The sequence below is a fragment of the Drosophila gunungcola genome, chromosome 3R (genome assembly GCF_025200985.1).
Source record: "Drosophila gunungcola strain Sukarami chromosome 3R, Dgunungcola_SK_2, whole genome shotgun sequence".
Classification (NCBI taxonomy): Eukaryota; Metazoa; Arthropoda; class Insecta; order Diptera; family Drosophilidae; genus Drosophila; species Drosophila gunungcola.
Window position 1 is genome coordinate 27,602,462 of NC_069139.1, and position 19,164 is coordinate 27,621,625.

A 19,164-nucleotide genomic window follows, 5' to 3' on the forward strand; every position below is an offset into this window, starting at 1 on the left:
TTTAAGGGCCTCAAGAAACACCGTGCATTTGCTAAATTTTGTTACGCTTATTATTTCAGTGGTCGCTTTGGCCTGTGGCTGGATGGCGACCTCAACCAGGGACGATCGCAGCAGTGCAGCACATACGGCAACGAGCCTCTGGCGCCACAAGAAGACTTTGTTATCAAAACACTCGAATGCTGGGCATTTGTTTAAGTGAATTTCTGTTGTCAACAACAAACATATTTAAGGATGGGGACGAGGGCCTCCTGCCTGCGCCTGCCCATCTATTTAATTAACTATATGTACTTGTACTAAAAACCAACAGCCTGAGAAAGATGTCAAAAGCTGCTGTGCGTCTATGGATCCTCCGGAGCGGTCCACTCAGCCTAAACCCAAAAATAAAACACTTGCGTACACGAGCACCACAAGGGGAGGAGGATATATAGAACACTGATCTGATCTGAAGGAAATTGCTTGTGAAAAAGTCTGTTCTCGGAAGCAAAATGCGAGTTAGCTATGCGTTGGAACGTATTAATTATTTAGTTTTTATATTATATATTATTAAACAAAAGCAACTAAATTATGTGTTAGATTTAAACAAAATCAGAACATGAGAAAAACCCAAAAGGCAGACAAACGACACGGAAGTTAAAGCGAAAACAATTGAAGATTGAACATTAGAGGTCATCACACATCTCCATGAACTATAGCACACGCATACACCCACATACGCCCACACAAGCACACATTTAAGTTAAGTTCTTAATATCGAAAACTATAATAACCAAATTGTCATTTATCGTGCCTAGTTCTCTTTATTGATTTCAGTTTGAATTTAATTTTGATGAGTTATTTTGTCGAGAGCATTGTGAAAAAGCGAGCTGAGAAGTTGAGAAAAATAAAAAGAATGTCGATATAATTTTTAGTGCAAAAGTGCAAGTGCTGATTGCAAGTAAAACAGAAAGCGAAGATAACTTTAACGATTTGACTTTTATATACATGTAAAGAAGGAGCCGAGCAGAGCTGAGAGCGAGCGTTTTATTTTTTTAGTTTTACGCGATATACATATAATTAATTATGATTATTTTAATGCTAATGATGTTGACTTTTATGCAATTATACTAAAACAAAAACAGAAACAACACCAGAATGAAATACACAATATTATACAACCAAACTGGCCAAACAGAGGTTTTACTTCATCTTCATCCCAGACCCATAAATTGGGTCAATGGCCCCCATTCATTCGGTCGTTTGAAGACATATAAATGTCGCCCCATCCCGTAGGTGTGCTATACTTTTTTAAAGGTCCCAGGGCAGGCCAGATTTGTTTTGTAGTTGTAAGTTTTCTCCGCAGATATCGGTCTCAACCCGTGCATGTACACAGATAGCCAGGCAGCAGAATCTGACGGAGCTGCTGCTGGTGGAAAAGGTTTTGAAGAAATCAAACCAACAAACTTAAATGGCTTTATATCCCTTTTGAGATACAATTTCAGTATGATTAAAAATGAATAATTATATACATATATGTATACACATACGCTAATATATAAATGTACAATGGTAGAAGCGAATCTAGGTAAATATAAGTGTAATTTTTGTAGTGTATTTGCGCCCCAAGACCGAATCCAAACCTACCTTAACCCCCGGTTCCCAATCGATTGTATTGTAACCTCCCAAAAATTGAATGGCGAAGCAACAGAGTCAGAAACATATTCTAAATATTCAAGAACACACAAGAAGCTCGAAGATAAATTTGAGAGAACAAACGAAACAAAATTGCTGATATTTTACACTGAACAGAGTTCGAAAGTAACAAAAAAAGGAAAATATAAAAAGGCATTTCATTTCATCGGACTTAAAGTTTTAACTGGTTTAAAAAGCTGAAAAACTCACCAAGCAACGCACACAAAACAAGAAAAGAAAATGTAAAATTGAAAAAATGATAAACTGTAAAGATAATCCCAAACCGAAATCCAGAAATCCTCTTAGCATGCAACACTTTAGAGAAATTTAGCTGAAAATTTGCACGCACCCCAGACCTAACAATGGAAATATACATATTAAGCAAATGGTGAACTATGGAGACTCACGCCAGTGAAGATGTTTTTAGAAGTTATTTAAACGATCTTGACAGACAATTTTTGTGTAGTTGTGCATGCCTAACCAACCACACATACCAAATGTACATGTACGCTCTATATGGATAGTATATGTATATAGTATATAATCGCCCCCAACGCGTTGAACCCAAATGAGAATCAAGTTGAAATTCCTGTTGTATTGTGAAATCGGAAGACTTTCTTTTTAGGACTTTAGATAATCCAAACCGAACATTGGAAAGGCTTGTTTACTGAGCAAAAGGTTTTGACAACCGGGAGATCGATTAGCTTAAAAATCATTTCAACTATACGCAAAATTCATTTTAAAAACTTGAGACCAAAATGCGTTTACTAAAAGATATACTACATTACCAGGCGAAAACTCCTCGTTGGGAATTTCGTTCTGGGTCGAGCATTATATCATTAAATATTAATATGCATAACGAAAATTAGTTTGTTGACAACCAGTCAATTATGTCTCAATACACAACCAAACTCACACACACAAGCTGAAAGCTTAATGCATAATAAAAAATCAAGAATTATTAATTTTAGTAGCCTATGAAACTATGTTGTTGAATTCGTAGATATTTTGTTGTGCGTTAAAGAGAAATGAATTTAATATTAAAAGCAAAAAGAGAGCGAGGCAAAATTACTGGAGATAATTTTATATTGTAACTTCTGTCAATTAAATTGTAGACTGGTGCATATACCAAACTAAATAACATATGCCGAACACATTGTTGTGGCAGCATGCAATTGTTTAAGCCATCAATGCATGATTATATTGATGAAACATTGATGCCGATAGTTCTGCTCCCTTGCGTTTTTGTTGTGAGTTCAACAAGTGCTTAGTATTTGTAAAATATGTATTCAGGCATACATAAGTACCCAGTTGTATATCAAAGCTAACGGCCAGTTAATTAGTGTGGAACTATCCCCAACCTAGAGCGAGTACTTTTTTCACTCAGTGTCTGCATTTCCAGTGCTTTGCCCATTACAAAAGTTGAGTAGTTTGCAAACGTTTCTAGTTGTTGTGCACCAAAAATTAAACAAATGTAATTCGCACAATTCGAGGAAGATATTCAGGATATGTAGGCATTACGCCAGCTAGATGCGCCAGATATACAATACACACATTCTTAGAGATATAGATTTGCGATTGTTAGGGGCTGAATGAGGACTCCCTTGGAACTCCGCTTGTTTCAGTTACACCTTTTAGAATGCTGATTGTAGAACCGAACGATTGTATAAAGTCCACTTAGAAGAGGGCACAACTCTACCCAAGCCACAACTAAAGGTCCATGCCACACAGCTATGTTATATAAAGGGATCGGACGAGCAGGGGAGGAGGGTTTTACAAGGATATAGACAGATCGGGAGTCAGATAGAAAAGTGGGTGCAGCAGGTGGTTTATTTTTTTACCAACAGATTGCAAGCAATGAAAATACATAGTTGATTACTCGACGAACAGAGGCCATTATCTAAGTCGTGTATATACGAGATATATCTACCTACATACATATATATATTTTTGGAAAGCAAATCAAGTGTATCTTGATGGTATTCAGGTCGCGGCCAAGTACTAAGCATATTTGCAAACGATATTGATCAGTGTAAATGTTAAAAACAAATCGAAAGTTCGAACGTTTGCCTTGGTTGTTTGGTTTAAATGGAATGCATTCGTTGTTCTTCAGTTATTCAAAACATTATTAGATATCGGATTAATTCATGTGTGCAACTTGTATCGTACCTATAATATTGCATTCCAACTAAAGCAAACTCAGTAAAACAGAAAAAACACATGTGCAGAGCAGCAAGAGAATATATATAAATATATACTATATGTAAATGTAAAGTCATTAAAAAAATGAAAAACTTTTCTGAAAAATAAACTGTATATTCAAATATCAAAAAAGTCTTTTTATTGGGTTTAAAAACTGTGAATGTGAGTTTTTTGGCGTGTTCGGTATGGTAGATTTACAAATTTACATTACTTTTTAGTAACCAACTTACACTACAAATTAAATTGACTGCCCAAAAGAATGCAGTGAATATTAACAGAATTAACACAAAGTATACTTTGTTCTCATCTTAATTGATATAATTTTAGACCCTGGCTTTCCCCCAACTCTAAAACATTTAAAATATCTTCAATGAAATTTCAAAGTTCATAACATCCGACTTATAATCTCCACACATTAATAGAATAGTACACACGCACATCATTTGCTCAGGCTTTTTAATATAAAAATATACATATAATATGTAGTTATGCCATAAATACACATATATCATGATTTAGAGATAACAAGAGAACAGATTTCTGACAGACATATATTTCCGCTTGTTATTTGATGTAAACGATATCAGAAAGATTTCTAACTAGATGCATGAGAGTCGACAGATTGAGTGGGATGCCAGCGAACGCATTTGCACACGATTTGCTGGCTTGTTACATAATTTTGAGATAGGATATAATGTGTGTCGCGACCGTTGCTGAAGCTATTGAAGCTTGTTAACTTCTTTTTAGGTATAATACTTTGGCAGCCAAAAACTAAGAATGAGCTAGGCAAAAGGTCCTGACAAAGATGCAACAAACTAATAATTAATAAACAATCAACTCGCACGCTGACAAGGCAGTAAGCTAATGGTTAATGCGAAAATTACTAAGGATACGACTTAGAGACTAAACTAGGAGGCTTAACGACTAAAGGAGCTTTGATTCACTTTTGCATTTCGGGCTTGGGCTGCCGCCCGTCCGGAGCTATAAATAATTTTTAACTAGCTTTTTACATGTGTGTTTGGTTGGAAATAATTTACACTTTTTGGTTGCCCCTTAGCTGCGCTGCCAGCATGGGTTACGTGCATATTTCGCTGCCGGCGGCGCAGGCATTGCTCGACACATTGGCATTCAACGCTCCCGTTCCCGTGGACATGCTGGCCGGCAGACTAGATGAGGATGAAGGTGCTGCTGCTGCTGCTGCTGGAGTGGCGGGCGGGCTAGTGGTTGAGTCTGGTTCAGCCAGCTGGGCTTGGGTCTGAGCTGCCACGTTGTTCGTCTTGCTGTTCTCCAGCTTGGCTCTATTGAGAGCCTCCTCGCGCTCCTTGGCATCGAAGTACCAGACGGTGATGGCATAGCGGGTGCGATGAGCAGGCTGCACTTCATGGGGATTGCGAATGTCCGACCAAAAGAAAATCAGTCGGTCAAACTTCGGTTCAATGTCCGCGACTGTTGTTCCGGGCGTTGGACGAATTCTGTAAACAGTTTTGACATAAGTTGATTTTCAAAACAGTGGTAAGTTTTCAAAACGTACCGCAGTATGCCGCCACTTTCCCGCGCATCCCAATTGATATTCAGGTAGTAAATGGCCGTTATCACGCGGCCATCCTTTTTAGGATTATCCACATGCATGACATAATGTGTTCCAGATCCTGGGTAGCATGCGACCATCGCCCTCGTGCGCTCCCTGATGTGATAGTTGCCCAGAATACCATTGTCCTTCATCGTGTTGACGCGATACACCACAGAGTCAATCTGAAAGTAATTAATTGTAGAGTTTAATATAAAGCATTGACTGTATTCATTAGAATTCTGTTAAATTTCTACAAAATGCATTATCATAGTTTGAGTGTAAAACTACCATATCTAAAAGATTTGGTTCTCGTCAGGTCGATTGCAAACACTTAATTAAAATAAATTTTAAAGTAGCATAATAGATAGTTATGTTCGACATGTACTTATGTGTAATAACTTGGATGGCAAGAACATATACTGTTTCATAGTCGGAAAGTTTACAATTACTCTGAGGTATATATGTATGCATTTCTTCAAAGCAGGTTTGTTGCATTTTAATTTTAAAATAGTCCAATATAATTTATTTTCTTTATAGAAATTCTGAACTCAAGCCATTCGTATTAGGAAAAGATATAAAATAAATCTAAATATCTCACCTGATTTGTCAGATACCAGACATTGCTGCAGCCGGGCTCATTGCCACCAACCCACTTGATCTTATCGCCCCGGATCTTGTCGCCGCTAACCGCCGAAGAGGGAGCATCGGGCATCTGGTTGGTCACGACCTGGCCATCTTGAAAAGCGCCTGCGTTGTACATGCTCCGAACCTCGTTGAGGATCTTCAGCCCCGTCTCCACGCCCAGGAAATCATCCACAACGGACAACCCGTACTGGTTCATGTCGCTGATGATGTTCCGGCATAGATCCTCATAGCGGCGCTCACTGTGGAAAAACATAAGAAAAACAAAGAACTTTAATCAGACAGAAAATTTCAATTGCGTTTCATTAATTCGACAAAACGAGAGGAAAAAATAAAAAAAGCCTTTCAAGGCCATTCGTCTGTAATCGGTTTAGAGATGCCTATGTGGGTGAGGTCACCTTGGGGAAACCCCTGCATTCTGTAGATCTAGACAGCGCTTTTCCTACCTATTTTTAGCACAAATGTTTAATTACACTTTAGCTTTTTTACGGCCGTTAGAGCAACCAGTGCTGCGATGCATACAATTTTACGACTTTTTTATGATGCGCCTATAAAACCAATGTTTTCATACAAGTCGTTGGTTACCAGTCACGTAGGCCACCCAGAACTGAACGGATCGGAACAGAACTGGCCCACTCACACCGATTGGCCCAGACGATCGCAAAATTCCGGATAAGCAAGGCAAAGCTACACATTGCAAAAAATAAATAAATAAATCAGAAATGAAACATTTTCGCACAAGTTCCCAGAAGCTATTAAAAGTCATAAAGTTATATTTGTTGTCGCAAAAACAAAACATTACCGAAACGTGCTGCACGGTTGATCAATATCAATACCGGAGTGGCAAAGAGAAAACTACAAGGAAAGAGATACCAATAGAGCAAGTGGGGTTTTTGCCAACATGCGCTAATATAAATATACAAATTCGCAGGTTTCCGAAAGATAAAGATATAAGACATTGAGACCACAAACAAAAATGGATAACCGGTTTTTTTGGCATTTATAATCGATGATAACTGATATTAAACAGTTTGTAACCAGTGCAAAAATCGATGAAGAGAAAATAGTTCCACTGAGTCTGCATAATGGGATATATGTTATTTTAAGAATTAGGGGACGAGAGTATCAAAAAACAACGGCTTTACCTTACTGACCGTATCAAATTAGTGATATATTTCATGGCGGAAAAAAAGGTCACATTAATTCTTAATAAAAAGTATTTTTAGTTTTAATATAATCAATGAAAATTGTAGATCATATTTATAAAAATTCAAAAAAATAAACATAGTTCCTACAATTTCTAATGGTATTTCAACTGTTACAATATTTAACTTGATTAATTCTGATATTTTAGACTTTATGGTCGAAAGGATAAAAAATTTGTTGCTTATTCAGTTTGGTTTTCCTCAAATTGTTCTCCCATTCATATGACTTCTACTATTGCTACCTTTATCTTCCTAATGGGGTATCCTTAAAGGATCCTAAAGCCCCTCCCAAGATCGTAAAAGCCGTTTACCGCTTGTCCAGTAGTTCCCGGAAAAATTGCTCAGCATTTGCAGGATGTGCCGAGTGCTTGAAAAAGTTTTTGTAGTCCGTGGTCGTGGATGTTATCATTTTGCCTTGATCAGTCAGCTTGTGTTTGACCAAAAACACTCAAACTATGTACTTTTATGTTACAAGGATTTACAAGCTATCCTTTTTTGATATCCACAGAATTTGTTGGTGTATAATTTCGAGGATTTGGGTTCTCAAGTTTTTGGGCTTTGAGTGTTGTGTTTTTTTTTTATACTCAGGTTTAGTTTTTGGGTGTTGTTTTAGGATAAGAAAGATTCTAGAGCGACTTCTCCAAAAATTCACGCACAACTAAAGAAAGTTTGAAATTGCCTGCGATTTTTATGCCAATGCGAACCCCGATCGTTAAAGGGAGGCAGCGCGAGCGAGTTAGAGAGAGACACCGGCCGTTATATTATATTATATAGTATATCGGTGTAGGGCGCCTCGTTGTTGCAATCGTGTTGGTGGGCAGGTATGAATAATTGCAGATTGCATTTGTTCCGGCCAGCTTCAGATATTGCCTATATATAGTTGCTTTGTTTTGTTTCACTAGCAGATTTTTGTTTTGATTTTATTTTTTTTGTTTTTGCACCGTTAGTCACGTTTGTTTATCGTTGGGCTTCGGTTAGCTTATTTCAGTACAAATGTGGAGCAGCTGACTCGAACCGCACTCGTTGCCGTTTGTTTGCGAATGCGGGAGCAGCGCGAGTCGCTCTAGCCCGACACCGTTGCCTCACGCACTGGGAGAGAGGAAGAGAGCAAGGGAGAGCAGTTGCAGACATTTTAGCTATCTTACCGCTAAATTATATTTTACTTATAAATTTATTTTATTTTGTATTATAAGTCGTTTTTATTCGTCGTTAAATTTTTTAACTTATTCCACATACATAGAAAAGCAAATATTTTAAATTGACTTTCTTTTAAAACGTTTACGATAATAATATAAGATTTTCCAGACCATAATTTTTGTAAGTCCAACTGGTTGATTTGAGGTAAATTGACTTTACACCAAAACTGCAATAACCAGTCCGGATCTTCAGTGCTGAAATTGTTTACTTACTCAGCCCAATCAAAACGATTACATCCAATAACGGTAATATTTGAGAGGCTTAGCTAGGATATTTTTGTGTTGTTGTTGGATTTAAAAAAAACAAGAAGGAAAGCAAACTTCGGCAAGCCGAAGTTCATATACCCTTGCAGCTATTGCATTAATTAAATACTTTTGAAAACATTTAAATTATGATTTACTTGAGTATGTGCTAAAAAAAAACATTGAAACTATGATTATTTGCAGCTCAATTATTAGATAGTTATTTTATATATTTTTATTATTTCTATGGGAGCTATATGCTATAGACGTCCGATTTTGATAAAATTTATACCATAATTCTGAAATAATTAAACATTGCTATATGTCGAAGAACTAAACAAAAAATTAAAAAACAGAAAAGTTATAATTTTTTTCATTTATTTTTCCGATTGTTCCTATGGGAGCTATATGCTATAGTCGTCCGATTTTGATGAAATTGAAACCGTAATTCTGAAATATTAAACCATTACTATATCTCGAAGAACTAAACAAAAAATTAAAAAACAGCAAAGTTATAATTTTTTTTCATTTATTTTTCCGATTGTTCCTATGGGAGCTATATGCTATAGTCGTCCGATTTTGATGAAATTTAAACCGTAAATCGGAAATATTTTACCATTACTATATGTCGAAGAACTAAACAAAAAATTAAAAAACAGCAAAGTTATAATTTTTTTTCATTTATTTTTCCGATTGTTCCTATGGGAGCTATATGCTATAGTCGTCCGATCCGGCTCGTTCCGACTTATATACTACCTGCAATAGAAAGACAACTTTTGGGAAAGTTTCATGCAGATAGCTTTAAAACTGAGAGACTAGTTTGCATATAAACGGACGGACAGACGGACAGACGGACAGACGGACATGGCTAGATCGACTCTCCTAGTGATGCTGATCAAGAATATATATACTTTATAGGGTCGGAAACGTCTCCTTCACTGCGTTGCAAACTTCTGACTGAAATTATAATACCCTCTGCAAGGGTATAAAAATACAAAACCCGGGGGGGGAATTTGACTTTTGGTCATCAAAACGGAGCTAGTTATTTCTAGCTATTTTCTCTCTCTCGAAACTTGACATCACTATTTCAGAGCGTCCGTGATGTTACAGAGCGAATGAGAATTGGGGGCCTGGGAAGCGGCTAAAGAAGGAGTAGCCGCTTAAAGCGATAAGCAGCAATAGGTGTGGGTAAATAGTGGAAAATAAGGCAAATTTAAGGTATAAGGCAGCTGCATATAACGAGAAACCGTGTTGGTAGTGCAAATAAAGGGGATCATCGCAGTCTTACGAAAAATGGAAGTGACATACTCGCTCCGCTCGCCCTTCAAACGAATCCAAAAACACTCTGCAAACACAGAACAAACGCAAACGGAAAAGCCTGGAAAAGCAAAGGCAATCGCAAAAGCAAAAAAGACAAGCGCAACAATCGTCACGTAGCCCAGCACACACACTTAGCCACACGCACATGCGAGCGTACCCACACAAACGTCCAAGGGGCACACGCACAGGCGTTAATGCGATAGCCAAGAGAGTTTAAAAAGACGTGTGCCAACTAAAGGAGTGCGAGGGGGGCAGAGATAGATATTAAAATTTGTTTGATACAAATGACTGCTAAAAAAAATTGGTTTGAAAATAAACCCGAAGATGAGCTACAGAACGTCGGAAACTCGCGGAAGCAGTGCGAGTGTACGTACCACAGAATTGGGTCAACGGCCCAGTTCAAAGTCGGAGCCAGTTTTCACTGAGAGAAAAAACTGTGGAACTTTTATTTTATTAATTATTTAAAGTAAACCAAATTATAATTAAATCAACCGAGGACTAGGATTAAAAAAATTCAGTCTTTATATGTATAACACACGACAACATTGTTACTTAGACTTTTTAGGACATTTCTAAGATGTTTTAAAATGGTTTTTACATTTCTTAGAGGAACTTTCAGCACCTATTAAAATCACTTTTGTCGTATGGAATAGATTTCAAAAAATGTATCTTTGTTTATAAATTTGGGTTAATATTTCACCTCTCGAGGATCTACTACTACCAACCCTGATTGCAATTTTTTTTTTAATACACGGAGACATTTATTCTTCTATTCTCATGCTACTGAATTGGTCATGATTTCTTTAAGTGCAAACAAACATGTTTCTTTGTATAAAGTAACGATCGATTTGAGCCCTTCATCTGTGATGTATTACGTGCTACGACGACGACTGCGGCACGTGTACCACACGCAGCTCTCAGCCCTCGAAGTGGGTGGAAAAAGGCGGGGCATGGGGGGAGGCGTGGCATAGCAGGCGCACACGCACTGAGCGGCAGACGACCTTGATGACGTGCGGCTGCCTACGTAGTTCGCTTTGGTTTGTTTTATGCTCGAGATTTATCATCAGATATTGCTTCAGTGAGTATTTTGAATAGAAAGAATAAGATATGCAAACAAAAATATAAAGGGTAGAATAATTAAAAGTGATAACTAAGAAAATAAAAAGTCCTGACTTAGTACTTCAATACTTTCTTCAAATAAAGTGGATTTCCACCAAGTTTTTAATTTTTTATAATTTTTTTGTTTATGTTATACAGTAATCATTATAAGTAACAAAAATTACTTGGTATAAATTTCCTCAAGAAGAAGAAAATCTCATCATAATGTAACGTATTGCTTTGTGTATCTTGCATACAATTGTGTTTAACAAATTTTCATTCTAGTACACAAACAATAATCAAAATATGTGAAAATACGTATTTTCAGCTTTATTAATAAATCAACAGGGATAGTGGATATTAACCTTTCTCATCAAATATGTGACATTGACAGTCGGCGGCGGATGAATGTGGTTTTTGGACGATCGTTGTTTATCGAGTTTTGCGCAACCGTATTGTTTATTTTTTCCTGAGAGTTGCTTGACAGGAACACCAGCAAATTTAGCACATTTATAAACAAACCCCTGAAAATGAGATCACGTCGGGCTGACTGCTAATTGTTTGATAAAGAACAACACATCCCGCGGCAGATTGAAATCTAAGAGCTAAGGCAAATGCTTAGTTTTGATTACACGATTTGAGCGGTACGCTTGCTTATTCCTGGCACGTAGGCAAAACGCTTCGGACCACCCTGGGGAACGGACCACCCAATCCGGGTGATAAGAAGTTCAGAAGAGACATTCATTACATTGGTCGGCAAAGTTTTTTCCCAGCAATACATTATTGATCAATAAGCATTGATCACACAAATCAAAATAAGAAAAGTCAATATAATCGAGGCTCTCGGTACTCAATCCAAACCAAACAAATTTAAGTTTCTTAAATCTTAAGATAAAACATCTGTTTTTAAAAGAATATCATTACATTTATTTCTAATTAAAAATAGAAAGCAAGCATACTTTGAAAAGCAAAAGTTTATTTACCCTTGCAGCTATTGCAATTGCATTTAAATTTTGATTTATTTGTGTATGTTTAAAAACATTGAAGCTATGACGATTTTCAGCTCATTTATTCGATAGTTCCTATGCCAGCTTCATGATTTTATTATTATAATATTCCGATTGATCCCATGGGAGCTATATGATATAGTCGTCCGATTTTAGTAAAATGTAAACCATAATTCAGAAGTAATAAACAAGAACTAAACAAAAAATTACAAAAACAGCAAAGTTATACTTTTTGTTTCCCTTTTCGCAGATTTTTCCTTTTAGAGCTATATGCTATACTCGTCCGATCCGGCTCGTTCCGATTTACATACTACCTGCAAAAGGAATACAACTTTTGGGAAAATTTCATGCCGATAGCTTTAAAACTGAGACAGGTTTGCGTAGAAATAGACGGACGGACAGACGGACATGGCTAGATCGACTCTCCTTGTGATGCTGATCAAGAATATATATACTTTTTAGAGTCGGAAATGTCTCCTTTACTGCGTTGCAAAATTCTGACTGAAATTATAATACCGTCTTCAAAGGTATAACAACTATACTTGATACTTATTCTATAATTTAAGGTTTTTAAAGCAGGTATTTTAGTTATAAAAGATCGAAAGTAGAAAGCAAAAACAAAACCATTTATTTTATTGGTCAGTGTTATTTATGACTCAGAGCGATTCGATGAAAGTTATTTTGCCTAACGATTGCAAAAGTATTTATATATATTGTCCAATTTGTGCGATAAATGTTTGTTGTATCTGTTAATAATGCCGGGGTGTAAAGCAAAAATAAATAACAAAGATTCGAACGCAATGAACTGCGCAACAGAATAATTACAAAGTCAGCTGAAAATGCGACTGCGGGTGCGACTGCAGGTGCTATCAGATCGGCTATGGTCGCCATAAGCAAACGACTGCCGGTCACGTAATGCCAAAGGTAAATACCCGGCTTGAGAGGTGGCATCTTGCGACGAAGTGCGAATCGAATAGCAGGGCACTAAAACGTTGCGCATTTGTTTTTGGTAATTACAAACTGTAATCTAGAAAAGATACTTCATACAAATGGAAACAAGTTCCCACGAAAAAAGTTTTCGCAATATGAAAACAAATAAAAATAAATAAAAGTTTAACTATTTCTTTTTACCTAACGAAAATATTAACTAGTTTAAACTAAAGTTTAAAAAGATTTAAAAGTATTTATTTTTAAACTCTTTTAAAATGTAATCAAACTTTGCGAATTTTTTAATAAAATTGATTAATTGTGAGATAGTAACAAATAATACAGAAATTGCAAAACACTAAATGCATGTTTTAACTAAAATTTTTAAATGTTTATCTATTCTTCAAATACCTAAGGATTTACTGTTAATCAAGCTTAACAAAATACTTAAAAGGTAAGTTTTCCTTATTAACCAAAGATGTAGTGGTCATAACTTTGTTTTCCCTGAGATCAAATTATAATTGAAATAGTTTTCTTCTGATAAAAAACAAAAAAAATTCTTTTAAGTTTGAACCCCAGAAATAGTAAATCATTCATAAAAAAATTCGAAATCAACAGTTATTCAAGAGAAGAAATCCAAGATACTGTAAGATCAACTGTCAGCAATAAACTTTAACACTCACTATAGATAATACATATGTATATCATCACGTTGTCATATTTAGTTTTCTTTCGTGCTGTTTCTCAGGAGTGGGCACGTAAGCGCTTATCGGTAATTGACTTGATATGCAGTGAGGATCGCCGAGGGGCGGGACGGGGCCTACGACGATGAGAATGCACATGTTGGGGTCTAATCTAGGGCTATAGACTTCGGTTTGCGGACGCGATGTTTCCACAAATTGCAAACGCAATTTCAAGTGCACGAACGTCTTACTAATCAAAATGCTTCGTTCAGTAACATTTAATAACTAGTTATCGGGTAAAATCATGACTGATCAAAGACAAGATAAGCAGCAACAAAAAATAAAAAGAAACTTAGAACGGTTATAGAATACCAATGCTTTCTGAAAAGGATTTAATGTCAGTTTTAATTCTGTCAAACAAAAAGCCTTTTAACGAGGTAATAAAAAGGTTCTGACATTTTTTATCACAAATGACAAACAAAGGCTTAAACTATAAATCAATTATTTTTTTTAAACGACACGCAGCAATGGAAGTTTGTTGCAAAGAAGCTTTCAAGCGTAGGGGTGAATTCCTTGAAAAAATCTATGGTGTATTATTGTATCAAATTTAAAGATATTCTGTTAAACTTTTAATCAAGATATATTAAAAAAAGGGAAAATGCAGCAAATAATCTGCAGTGTATCAGAAATTACAATTGTTTTTGCAAAAAAAAATCGGCATTAACAAATTTTAAAAAGTCTACGGAGTAGTAGTTCAGGACACCTGAATCAGGACTTAGGATAGGTACTAAATTTAAAAGCGTAAAAAAACAAAAACCTGAAACAGCAATCATTTGTTTGCCCCCTTTCAACAAAGCCAAGTTAAAAAGTTAGAACAGTCTCAAAAGTCAAAAGGATACAATTTTTGATAAAAAACTTATTAAACGCCTTGTGAATGGTTGAAAACTAAATAAACTAGTTTTACTGCATTTTATTATTGATTACAACTTATTAAATGCCTTCTGGATGGTTGAAAATTAAAAAAAACTTACGAATATTTTTATAATGCACACCCATATGACATAACTCAAACCACATAAAATCGTCCTTTAACTTTTAAGTTGGCAGTTATGCACTAATTTTTGGGGTAGATAAAAAACTCCAAGACTTACCTTCCTGATCCCAAGAAACTGGCATCCGCCAGTCCAATTTGATAGCTAGAGCTCTTTTCGCCGTGATGATGATGATGATGATGATGGTGGTGATGTTGCTGCTGCTGCTGCTGCTTTTGTCCCACTTCCGGAGGTGCCGCCTGCGCTTGGCTGTCCGGCTGACCCAGGAGATTCAGCAGGTTGTCCACCTCGGCGGGCCAGCTCTGCGCCTGGTGGGCAGGCGTCATCATCTGGGCGGTGGAGCAGTTGGCGCCAGCACCACTGCCCTCCAGATTGGCGGATGCCACTGCCTGTTGTAGTTGCTGGATTTGCTGGCGCTGTTGCTGCTTGTTGTTGTTGCCGCTGCCGATGCTGCTGCTGTTGACCTTTTGGCGGGTCAGGAGGCGGCACTCAGTGCGGTGGGCGGGCCAATCCAAGTGCTGATGGGCGGGGGAGCAGTAGTAGACGGCCTTGCACTTGGCGCACCGCAGCAGCTGCTGCTGAGTGCCGCAGATGGAGCAGCGAGGTGGGTCCATGGCAGACCTGGATCCGGAATAGGAATCGGAACCGCTAGCTGAATCCCTGACCTTTCCGCGACCCCTGCTCATTGCATTTTGTCGGAGAGCTAAAGGCGACGACCGATTCTAACCTTGACTGCTCTCTCTGCTCTTTTCTTTCTTGCTCCACCTTCGCCCCCTCACACACACACAGACACAGATTATGGCTATCAATTATCAATGCGAATTACGGCACTCGTTTTAGCCAACATTTCACTGTTAGTTCGCTTGCGCTTATTTTAATCACGTAGGCCAAACGAATTTGCCAAATAAACAAAAAAAAAACACAGCGCACACAAACACACGCAGATGCTATATGTGCATTGTTGTTGCTTTGGTTGCCATCTATTTTTGTCTGGAAGGGTATTTGGGTTCGGGTTTTTCACTCTGCACACTATCTGGTTGGTCGACTTCGATTTGGTTATCGTTTTGTCATTTGAAATACACGAAAATTGGCGAAAAAAGCGAAAATTCCTTGCACCCAAACTTTTTTATTTCCTAGGGGCGGAAGTCAACCGATACTTTGCAAGAACGGCGTTGCACAACACTAAAAGCAGGCCAGCAAACGATATCGATAACAAAGCGATACACATAAAGGTGTCACTTCTTAATTTAACTTAAATTATAGCTATTTTTAACGGATATATTTTAAAAGTAAGCAGACTCAAATTTTAAGGTCGATTAGAATAAAATAGCCTAGTATCCATTACAAAACCATCTTATTGTCCAGATTTCCTAACGGAATATCAGATAGTTATAATAACAAAACAGTGAAATATAAATTTTGCTTTGTAATGATGGTGTTTACTTTCATTTTATTTTAAGCCATTTATTACTATTTACGTTTTGGCGCTATGATCAAAACTTAGTTTTCTTCATATGGTGCGCAACTATTACCTTTAACAAAAACAACAAAAAATAAACAAGAACAGCTGGCGAACAAGGGCGGAAAAATATGGATATAGATTTTGTCATTTGATAGCGAGATCTATATTTAAACTGTCTTTGACTTATTGAAATGGCAGAAATATGGTTAAAAATATTTATCGTTCCAAGGCAGGCCATTGAAGACATTTTGGCTAATAGCAATTCGTCTCTTATTACTGTTATATTTACCTAATCAAAAACATAAGTTTTTTAAGAGTAAGTGTTGATTCTGCATTTATGCAGTTACTTCGATATCGGCAGTAAACTTGCATGAATGCCTTTTCAGATATGCAGCGTATTCCGCAACAGTGCCTATTTCTTTCTAAAAAGTTCATTTATTAGAAATAGATAGGACTTTTGCTATCATTTGAACTTGAAACATCATCATGTTAAAGAAAATAAACAGTCCTTGGGTCCAAACCGATCCAACTGATGGCAGTTTAGTAGATACCATTTCCCTTCAGCATAGTTTTTTTTTTAACATCTCTGATGTTATTTTCAGTTCTTCTCTATTTTATTGTTAACTTCTCGTAGGGTTTTCAACTGCTTTGGCTGCTTTTGTGTGAAAAGGTCGAAACAATTTTTGTAAGCAGCTGTGAGAAGTCCGCATTAGTTAAAATCTAGCTTTTTATTAGCTATCTTCATTGGTCATTACCAACCGATAGCCGGTCACTCGCAGTGCCATCTCTACTATCAGACCATAAACAGATGCTGAGCCGTCGGAAAAACATTAAATTCGCCATATTACAATATTCCACTGATAAGCGCGATGACGTCGAGTGAACGTGTGGCCAAAGTGGTGCTAGTGGACATCGAGGGTACCACCACATCGATCAGTTTCGTGCACGATGTTCTCTTTCCGTACGCCAAGAACAATGTGGAGAAGTTTCTAAGGGATTCATGGGGAGGAGATGATACCAATCAAATTGTCCAGGATCTGCAACAGGTGCCCCAGTTCTCGGATTACAAAAACACATTATGTGCTCTTCCTGCAAGCGTGGATGTGAAACTCATAACCGGCTTTGTGCGCTACCTAATCGACAAAGATCTGAAGGTCACTCCGATGAAAACGCTCCAGGGACTAATTTGGGCTCAGGGTTATGGTGATGGACAGCTTAAGGGCCAGTAAGTATTACCTCGAGCCAAAGTACAATATTTTTTCCCTATCTCATACATAACCTAAATTTCTTATCTATGAAATTTTGAATAAAAACATTGTCAAAAACGCTTAAAGTTCGAGTAAGCAAAAAACTATTTTGTTTTTAGTAAATTAGAAACAACTGTTTATACATTCGTGCTGAGGGTATAATAATTTTAGTCAGAAAAGTCGGTTCCGATCCCATATAAATATATTCTCGATCAGCATCACCAGGAAAGTCTATCCATGTCCAACTGTCCGTCATTCTGTCCGTTTTTTTTTTCGCAAACTAGGATGATGGAATGGGTGGAACTTATACTTATTGGAGGTAGTATAAGTAGTATATAGGTCGGAATAGGCTGGATCGGATGACTATATCATAAGGCTCCTATAGGAAAAAACGAAATAAATGAAACAAGTTATAACTTCTTTGATTTTCAATTTTTACAAAAAAACTCCTAGATATTATAATCTCTTTTAAATATTCTGCATGGTTATATACCCTTGTCCTTTAACCTTGCGGAAGTTTTATATCTTTCTTGTTATTATAGAAATAAATTTTATTTTAAATACAAAATTTAGACCTAAAATTAAACAACATTTTAAACTGGAGGTAAGGAAATGTAAATTGTTTACCACGTCAAAATATCTTTCTTATGATCACACTTATTTTAATTATAAAGCTCATCAAAACTAAAACAATAACACTGAATTATTAGTAAAGGTTAATTGCAATGAAAAAATTAAATTATAACTTTTATTCAATTCAACAATAATTTAAACATTATTTCTTTGACTCGTATCTAAGTCATTGCAGATGTTTGCGAATTGAGAGGCGGCATTGGTCGTTGTCAATCCTTGAAACAAAATAAAATCAAAGTGAGCGTTAAAAGGTTTTTTTTTTTGTATATAAATGTTGCCGATATGTCAGTTTTGGCACGGACAGAGAAACATATAAATCGTTAAAAAACTCATTAAATTCAATAAAAAAAAATAATTATTAATTTAAATTGTTTAAATTGTCTACTTTTAAATTTGTAAAACTTTGTCCTCAACAACTTGATTTTGTTTATTGAATTATTGTTTATAGTTATGTCTTTTTTCGGTTTCCTTAATAATTAAATGGCCTTGTTCTTTTTTAAGTGTCTTTGAAGATGTCCCCGCAGCGTTTCAGGCCTGGTGTGCTGCTGGTCTCCGAATTGGTGTCTACTCCAGCGGCAGCGTGGCTGCCCAAAAGCTAATCTTTGGAAATAGCATAGCCGGAAACCTGGAAACCTACCTCAGTGCCCACTTTGACACCCATGTGGGCCACAAACAGGAACAGCAATCGTACGAAAACATAGCCAAAGCGTTGGCAGAGGATCCGCAGCATATACTCTTTCTCACGGATATTCCAGGGGGTAATGGATTGTTCAATGCCTTGTCATTCAATTGCTAATCCTGTTGTAACGCGTTTTAGAAGCCGCAGCTGCTCGCTCTGCAGGATTGCAAGCCATTATCCTTCAGCGACCTGGAAACGCCGCCTTGACAGATGATCAAAAAAGCAGCTTCGAGGTGATTACGGACTTTAAACCACTTCAAAACCTAAAACTGCCAGAAAATAAACCGCTGGCGTAGGTCAATCCAAAAAAGTATACATATATTGTGACTA

The 19,164-nt window shown here is 36.9% G+C and overlaps 3 protein-coding genes across 33 annotated transcripts in view; 2 read left to right on the forward strand and 1 right to left on the reverse strand.

Moving 5' to 3' along the window:
- The window catches only part of LOC128260288 (TLD domain-containing protein 2), an 85,325-nt gene extending 84,166 nt beyond the window's left edge, over positions 1-1,159 (forward strand). For all 30 annotated transcript variants that reach the window (XM_052993261.1, XM_052993268.1, XM_052993323.1 and 27 more), the window contains one exon: positions 60-1,159. In XM_052993261.1, the coding sequence (XP_052849221.1) occupies positions 60-195 (136 nt within the window). In that variant the 3' untranslated portion in view covers positions 196-1,159. The remainder of the gene's footprint in view (positions 1-59) is intronic.
- Positions 1,160-4,309: 3,150 nt separating this feature from the next.
- On the reverse strand, positions 4,310-15,979 carry LOC128260475 (prolyl hydroxylase EGLN3). Of its 2 annotated transcripts, none has more exons than XM_052993525.1 (4): positions 14,913-15,979; positions 6,039-6,324; positions 5,402-5,622; positions 4,310-5,342 (listed from the first exon to the last, which is right to left on the reverse strand). In XM_052993525.1, the coding sequence occupies exons 1-4, from the start codon at positions 15,497-15,499 to the stop codon at positions 4,946-4,948; spliced, it is 1,491 nt and encodes a 496-aa protein (XP_052849485.1). In that variant the 5' UTR covers positions 15,500-15,979; the 3' UTR covers positions 4,310-4,945. The 2 variants fall into 2 exon arrangements, with proteins under 2 accessions (XP_052849485.1, XP_052849493.1); XM_052993533.1 differs by lacking the exon at positions 14,913-15,979 and adding an exon at positions 7,599-8,338.
- A 1,014-nt stretch (positions 15,980-16,993) lies between these two features.
- LOC128260494 (enolase-phosphatase E1) lies at positions 16,994-19,130 on the forward strand. Its single transcript, XM_052993559.1, has 3 exons — positions 16,994-17,500; positions 18,657-18,913; positions 18,973-19,130. Exons 1-3 carry the CDS (start codon positions 17,145-17,147, stop codon positions 19,128-19,130), a joined length of 771 nt encoding a protein of 256 aa, XP_052849519.1. The 5' UTR covers positions 16,994-17,144.
- The last annotated feature ends 34 nt before the right edge of the window (positions 19,131-19,164 follow it).

Bases quoted from the DNA above. Each gene is read 5' to 3' on its own strand.
- LOC128260494 (XM_052993559.1), top strand. From the start codon at position 17,145: ATGACGTCGAGTGAACGTGTGGCCAAAGTGGTGCTAGTGGACATCGAG. The intron at 17,501-18,656 runs GTAAGTATTACC...TTCTTTTTTAAG, and splicing joins GATGGACAGCTTAAGGGCCA to TGTCTTTGAAGATGTCCCCG. The intron at 18,914-18,972 runs GTAATGGATTGT...AACGCGTTTTAG, and splicing joins TCTCACGGATATTCCAGGGG to AAGCCGCAGCTGCTCGCTCT.
- LOC128260475 (XM_052993525.1), bottom strand. From the start codon at position 15,499: ATGAGCAGGGGTCGCGGAAAGGTCAGGGATTCAGCTAGCGGTTCCGAT. The intron at 6,325-14,912 runs GTAAGTCTTGGA...GTTTTTCCACAG, and splicing joins AGTTTCTTGGGATCAGGAAG to TGAGCGCCGCTATGAGGATC. The intron at 5,343-5,401 runs GTACGTTTTGAA...AACTGTTTACAG, and splicing joins GAAAGTGGCGGCATACTGCG to AATTCGTCCAACGCCCGGAA.